Source organism: Micropterus dolomieu, linkage group LG08 (assembly GCF_021292245.1).
Source record: "Micropterus dolomieu isolate WLL.071019.BEF.003 ecotype Adirondacks linkage group LG08, ASM2129224v1, whole genome shotgun sequence".
In the NCBI taxonomy this organism is placed as follows: domain Eukaryota; kingdom Metazoa; phylum Chordata; class Actinopteri; order Centrarchiformes; family Centrarchidae; genus Micropterus; species Micropterus dolomieu.
Genome location: NC_060157.1, coordinates 25,625,001 through 25,632,329, shown reverse-complemented (window position 1 = coordinate 25,632,329; position 7,329 = coordinate 25,625,001). Strand labels below are relative to the sequence as shown.

The 7,329-nt window shown below is 39.6% G+C and overlaps 1 protein-coding gene across 1 annotated transcript in view; it reads left to right on the top strand.

The window, feature by feature from the left end:
* Window positions 1-6,730, top strand: part of gata5 (GATA binding protein 5) — an 8,802-nt gene extending 2,072 nt beyond the window's left edge. The window contains exons 3-7 of the mRNA XM_046057143.1: window positions 1,679-1,848; window positions 3,890-4,018; window positions 4,303-4,387; window positions 4,613-4,740; window positions 5,401-6,730. Of these exons, the coding sequence (XP_045913099.1) occupies window positions 1,679-1,848; window positions 3,890-4,018; window positions 4,303-4,387; window positions 4,613-4,740; window positions 5,401-5,520 (632 nt within the window). The 3' untranslated portion in view covers window positions 5,521-6,730. The remainder of the gene's footprint in view (window positions 1-1,678; window positions 1,849-3,889; window positions 4,019-4,302; window positions 4,388-4,612; window positions 4,741-5,400) is intronic.
* Window positions 6,731-7,329: the final 599 nt, after the last annotated feature.

Sequence of the window (7,329 nt, the reverse complement as noted above, 5' to 3'; positions counted from 1 at the left end):
TTTTTTCCCCCCCCCCCCCCCCCCCCCCCTTTCAACAGTGCAGTGGTTGGTTCTTTAAAGTTTCCTATCAAGTGTTGTAAAGGCCAGATTATATGAGGCTGTGGCTATTATTTATTACAGGAGGTCATAGAGAGGCCAAAAACAGTAATAGTTGTGTCATGGGGTGTGAGGACGCGATTCAATCAAAGTCTTCTAAACATCCCCCTACATTAACCCTACAACATTTAGACAATACACACTCTTCAGAAGAGAGGGTCGCTAAAAGCAATCAATTAAAACGTTAATTTAATCCGCCAGCAACATTCCAGTGTATTGATGACAGAGTTCAATCCACACTGAAAAGAGCAATTGACACAACAATCGGAGCCGTTATCACCTTGATCAGACAGGCCTTTTCTCTACCTGCAGGAATCATTTAGAATTTGGGGGACACGAGCGTTTGAAGTTGTCCATGATAAAAGAAAAGAGTGTTTCAATCAGACCGGTGCTTGAAGTGTTTGTTAAGAGCCCTGTTCTGCAGTTTGTGTTGGATGAGTTGGCCTTCACACTGTTTTGCACCTCTCAAAATCATTTAAATCTAATTTTGTCTATTTGTCCTTTGTTGGTTGAGTAAGGAAGAGTTTCACACCAACAATTTAAAAGGTCCTGACATCGATAAGAATACATCACTGTATTATTTTGTATGTTTATATATAATGGTGTTAATTCATTGATGTTACTGAATACTTCCTAGTTGTGCGTGGTAATTAATAGTGAATATACAGTCTATGACATAGCTTATAAATTTAACAGTTAAACCTGATCTTAAAAGATTAGGCTATTTAAGTTAAGCACAGCGCAAGGGCAGTTTTGGTTGTCCCAAACCAACAGCTCAGCATTTATTTTGTTCTTCTGCAAAAATAAGAACCGAAATCACAAGTTCAAAGAAAGCAAGGCAGCCCCAGCACAGCTTTGTCCTGATCTCTCTCGGGTCCGCCTCACTCTGTCTCTCTAAACTGAGGGATTAGGAATTTGGGCAATTAATGCCAGGAGTCCGTCGTCTGTCAGAGCTGTGATGGATCGAGGGGACCCCTGGATCCGTCAGCCTGATAACACACCTCCCCGCCCCCCTTAAACAGATTCTTCCATCGGTCTGTCTCCTGATTGATTCGGGGGGTTTGATGTCTCTTCTGCACAGGGAATGGAGGGGGTTTAAATTCCTCCGCCGGCTATTCATCATGCATTGGCCCGTACACAGAACCCCCATCCACGCAACCTTTAAAAGTTCTCTAGTAAACAGGAATGTTGTCTTTTCCAGATTGTGATTTTACATTCAACTGTTAGACAGCAGAATCTTCTCATAGGAGAAGCAAAAAAGAAGGTCAGGAGTACACTTTCGACTTTTAGAATTATTAAAGGGATAGGCTATTATTGGACATCAATAAAGGTTAATGATTTACAGATGGCGCCGGTTGGATAGAGGGTTGTCCTGATAAAAATGCATTTGAAACATAATAGTTTAAAGTTAAGTGAGAAATAATCAAAATATCAATTAATTATGGCCTATGGCACATCAGCTGTCTACTGTTTGACACTCACCTTTTATCTGAATGGTCTCGCTGGTGATGGCGTAATTAAAATGTTCTCCTTACAACGTGGATTCAGTCTAATACAGTATATGTCTCTTCCCGGTGTTCAGATCTGGTGGACGAGATGTGCACTGAAGGCAGGGAGTGCGTCAACTGCGGCTCCGTGTCCACGCCGCTGTGGCGCAGGGACGGCACCGGGCACTACCTTTGTAACGCCTGCGGCCTCTATCACAAGATGAACGGCATCAACAGGCCGCTCATCAAACCACAGAAACGGCTGGTAAGACACACTGATAATGGAGGAACACACATGGAAGTAGGCCTACCGGTACATTTATAAGTGTACTTTACTTGAGTATTTATGTAATTATGACAGGCTATTCTATAGGCCTACTTATACTCCGTTACATTACAGAGGGAAAATACTCCGCTGCAGTTATCTGCCAGCAACAGTTACATGTTACATTCGTGGATTAGGGTTTTTATTCAAAAGACCTGATCATTTGGCGATAAATTCTTTTAAACTTAGCTCAATTCTAGACCCCCTCAACATTAAAATGCCGCTTACAACTTTATGCATCAATACAAATAATAAAATAGTGTAATAATGTAACACACTAAAGGAGTTTTGTTTTATAGAGCAAGATAAAATACAGTCAAGATAAAAGAACAAAAATATAAATAGGTTTTCTTTTGTAAGATAGAGATGAGCATGAGGTAGATTAACAAATACATGTTTTTAAATAAATAAATCAATAAAATAAAATAAATCTAAATTTAAAAATGAACAAATTAACAGGGAGGCCAGCTGTGGGAACAGTCAGGAGGGTCCTACCCCAGGAGTGCACAAGGCCAGTGTTTTAAGGATGGACTTGAGTAAAGGATGCAAATACTTACCTCTGCAGAGATTGTCAGAACCAAAAGTCCAAAATCTGAAGATATTCTGTCTGCAATTGTATAAAACTGTGAAGTGCAGCAAATCCTGAGATTGGAGTAGCTGGAAGTAGGGCATGTTTGATATTTGTACTTCATAAATTCAACAATTAATTGATTCTCCAAACAAATATTTTTCACTGCAGATATTTTGACTTGGCACAATAGGAAAAGCACAACTGCTACTGATAACATTAACAATGGCTCTGTTATATTCAAGTGTCCCAGTTATTCATAACAGTGTGACAATGAGCCAGCATGAACAATACCGGGACCCTGAAATTCAAGCAGCTAAATGGAATTCAGCCATCATTCACTTTATTCAGACCTGTATTCTACTGTGAAATTTCAAAATGTCCTCTCAGAAAAATGTATTTTATTAATTTGATTTCTGTCAAATAATTGTTTGAGCACAATCATAGCTTAAACCACCCAACTTAAAGAACATAACATTAGCTCCACTTTGATCAGCTACAGCATTAAAATGCTGATTACACGATAATGCATCAGTTAATGTAATCAAATACATGTAATAAAATAACACTCTGAAAGGTGCCACTCTTCATTAAGAATGTGTTTATTTTTGATACTAAAGTACATTTTAATGATAATACTTCTTTACCCTACTGAAGTAAAATTTGGAATGCAGGCCTTTTATTAACAATGGGGTTTACATTATGCTACATTTGGACTTAAATAAAAGATCTAAATTCTTCCACCAATGTAATGATAATAGGACACAAGTAATTTAAATAGCAAAAAAAAAAACACTATTATGTGAATTGTTAATCCTAGCAGGTAAAATCCTGTTTGTGATCATAGAGCATTTAGAAAATGGAACGAGCTCTGGGGTGATGAGGGAGGGTGTCAAGGCTTCACGGCTGTGTATTTCCCAGGAACTTGCCTCTCCAGAGCAGCTGTGAGTTGCCTGATAATCTCCTTCCACCGCTGGCTGTTTTCTCTGTTTTTATTTGTCCTGCAGTGACCTTGCCCTTGGACGGGCCTTTTTTAGACGAGGCTCTCCAGAGCAACGTGACTCTGTGCTGTTGTGTGGTACTTTTGCTCCACACTTGTGCCAAGCTGATAGTCACACCACGGTGTGAGAAAGACATAATTATTTGTCTTAAAAGGTTGTCCAACCAAGGAGTTATTAGAATTATTGCTTGGCTATGCAGAGGGATAATTCATCATTGTTTTGCCAAACTGCATACGAACATCCTGCAATTCATTCATTGAGGGAACAATTCAACTCAACTTTCTCAAACTACAGTTTAAGGATACAAAGATGTGAAGTTAGCCTGTTTCTGACTGTGCTGAGATTTCTCATTTGGGTTTCAGCCAACAAAAATCAAACTTTGATTGAAATGTCTTGTTGTCTGTACCTGCAGCAGACCACATCTCGCCGAGCCGGCCTTTGCTGCACTAACTGCCACACCAGCACCACCACACTCTGGAGACGCAACGCAGAGGGAGAACCTGTGTGTAACGCCTGTGGCCTCTACATGAAGCTGCATGGGGTAGGTCTCACCATAGGATCTAGTTCTCCTAAGCTGCTCTTGCTTTTTTTGCCTACAATGTCTCCCACTTCCCACTAACCTGTATGTAAAACAGCTCCTTCTGTTACAGTAGGGAGCTGTTCATTATTTGCGCAGTGTAAAACCTCTCCAAGGGCACTGTGGTCATTGTTATCAGAGCGGCAGTGTGGGAGGGGAGCTTGTGTGGGTTGTCATGACACCTTGGCCTCTGGTGTATCAGGGACTGGGAGGTTCACAACTAATGTGTGTTGCTCTACTCCCTACAGGTGCCCAGACCTCTGGCCATGAAGAAGGAGAGCATTCAGACCAGGAAGCGCAAACCCAAGATGGCCAAGAATAAAACATCCACAGGTAGAGCAAACAGATGACGAGAAAGGGATGAATGACGTGCAATAAGTGGAGGAGATGACTTTTTGATTTACTTTGATTTATTACATATCTCATGACATGCTAGAATAAAAAGGTGATTAGTAGAAGTGTTCATAAATCAGAATCGGCACAGCAAAATAAATCCAAAAAGTTTCTCAATGTAATAATAGTTCTTTTCTAATAACTCATTTGACTGTGATTCTTCAGGATCCAGCACCTCTGACACCAGCTCCCCAACCTCCCTCTCAGTCTCAGAACACGCCTCCACTATTAAGAGTGAACCCAACATGGCCCCTTCACCCTACGCTGGACAAACCGTCACATCTGCCACTACGGTAAACCTCCTTTTCACATAAATGCCATACTGTGTATAGTATGTGGCAATTATGTATTTATGCAATGTCATTTTTTCTTTGTCTTTGAATATCTGGTGATTTAAATGGGCACTCCAGGGATTTAATATTGCACACCTATAAAGTAGTTTAGTCCCACCAGGAAGTAGCACATATCTAGGCATCTTTGCAAAATATTTGGTTCTAGTTTCTTAGTGATGTATAGTGACTACCAGATGGTTCAATGTAGCTAATAATCTACAATATCTTCCTCCATTTTGGACTCAATTGGCACACATAAATGGCACACATTCACATTGTCACCAAAGTTTAAGTCAATGCAAAACTTTGTCCTGCGAGTAAATCCACTGATCACAGCGAGTCCATTGAAATTAATTGATTTGGCTGCAGAAGTTTGACATTTTAATTGCTGCTGTGACCTTGGCCTTGAATCAAGATTTTCTCCGACATTAGACAGCTCCCTCCAGAGCCACAGAAGACATTTAACAGCTGCTTTCACAGACTGACCACTCCTCATAATGAATCATTTGAGTAATCTTTAAATCAGAGAAGTGAACCTTTTAAAATAACCTTTTTCAAACGTGGTGTCAGTGACCCTGTATTTATCTCTGCTCAATTTTAACATCTCTTTCCTCTCTGCAGACGGCTTCTCAATTAGACAGCATAGGATCGGGACATGTGGACATTAAATATGAGGATTATCCCTTTACCCCAACCTCCATGGCCTCACAGAACTCCTGGTGCGCTCTGTCTCAAGCATGAGCAGCCTAAATCCAACAAGACTGCCACACTAACACCACACTACTCCCTTTGGCTTTGTCATGGAGGTCATCTCTCTGTCCTCTAACTATTCCTTGTGACTCTGGAGCTGTCGAAAAACAGTGTTGTAGAAACATTAAATTGGTTTGGGTTGCAGTATCTGATGGCTACATGTGTTCAGGCTCTGCTTGCCATATTATACACTGCAACACTCTGGCTCTGTAACTGACAGGCTCAACACTCAGCTCACCTGGACCATACTTTAGCTTAACAAGGACACAGTGTACCTGGACTGCAGTTTACAAAAGGATGAATGTGTATCATCCACAGCACACCGACTCGACAGCTCATTCAGAGCAGAGAGCATAGCTGAACCAGGATACACATCCAACAAGCCACGTTTCCTCAGCGGGACAACAAGAACTACCTATTACTAAATGAAATCTATTTTTAATACTACACCAAATACACAAACGCAAAGACAATCAAGTGGAATGTAAAAAGATATGGGAACAGTAAGCCCCTTCTGCAAAGCTGATAACTGATAGTTTCATTACGTCTTTGTTGCTGTCGCTGGTGTTTGTCTGTATCAGCCTCACTGCTTTCTGTGGTGTTTTCAAGAACATAATGAGAACAATTCCAACGTATTACTGTCAGCGCAGGAGGAAAACCAGAAAATACCTTTTTATTGCTGTTGAACATGTCTCATTACTAACGTGTAGATCATTAACTTTTATAGGCACATTATTTATGTTGAGATAAGGACAGTTAAAAGTCATAGTGGACACTAAAGCCAGCCAGTAATAGCCCACTCCTCACTGTTATAGAATGGTTGGTGCGTTGTACGGCGGCCTCTAAGCTATGATGCGTATATGAGTGATGTGTTTTTACAAGAAACAGCAGATATAAACTGCATCTTGTATGATTCATTTGAAAATCAGGACCAGCTGTTTTGATTCTACATATCAGAGGTTTGATATATTTGACATTAATGAAAGTGCAATGACTCAACTTTTTCCTTTCAAAAACAAAAAAGAGTGTGAAGTTATTCTAAACATGATAATCTAATTTTATTGTCTGTATTTTGTCAATATGTAAGGGAATTTTATTGTTATAATGTTCTAAAGATCTCTCCCTCTCTCTGTTTCCTCTTTTTTCGATGCTCTTTGGAATCTGTTCAGGTTAATAAACTGTACACATTTTATTCATTTGATTTATGGACATGTGTTTGGTTTTTGAATGAATCTCACATATCTTCACTGTATTTGAGGTTATAATCTCACTCCTTGTGTTCAGAGATGGATTTTTGTGTCATAAGTCAGTAGTGCCCCTACATCCCTATCAGATGTGCTCAAGTACCGCTTCTTTACCCCCACCTAAATATGTTCCTCTGAATGGATTAGAAACTGGATGTTACAGAACACTGTTAATTAGATAAATGTGTATATTGTTTTCAATGGTTTAGATCCGTTTGGTCAGGTTTGCAATTGTATCACTACCTCTTGGAGTGGCTGAAGCTAAACCTTTAAACCATTCATCCACTTTAAGATTTCTATTTCAACTGTTAATGCTTTACTCATATCTAATCATGTTAACTTTTAATCCATTACTTTTGGCTCTTTCAACTTGTTATATATTATTTTTAACCAAATATTTCTTCTTACTATCTTACTAAATATTTTTCACACACTCTAAATTGGTGAAGTGCAGCTTTGCATTTACCCCCTGGTAACTGCTGACGTCCTAAATGATGAAAAAAAAGACTGAAATTTAAACAAAAAGGTGATTTTTTCTTTCCATATCCCGTACAGT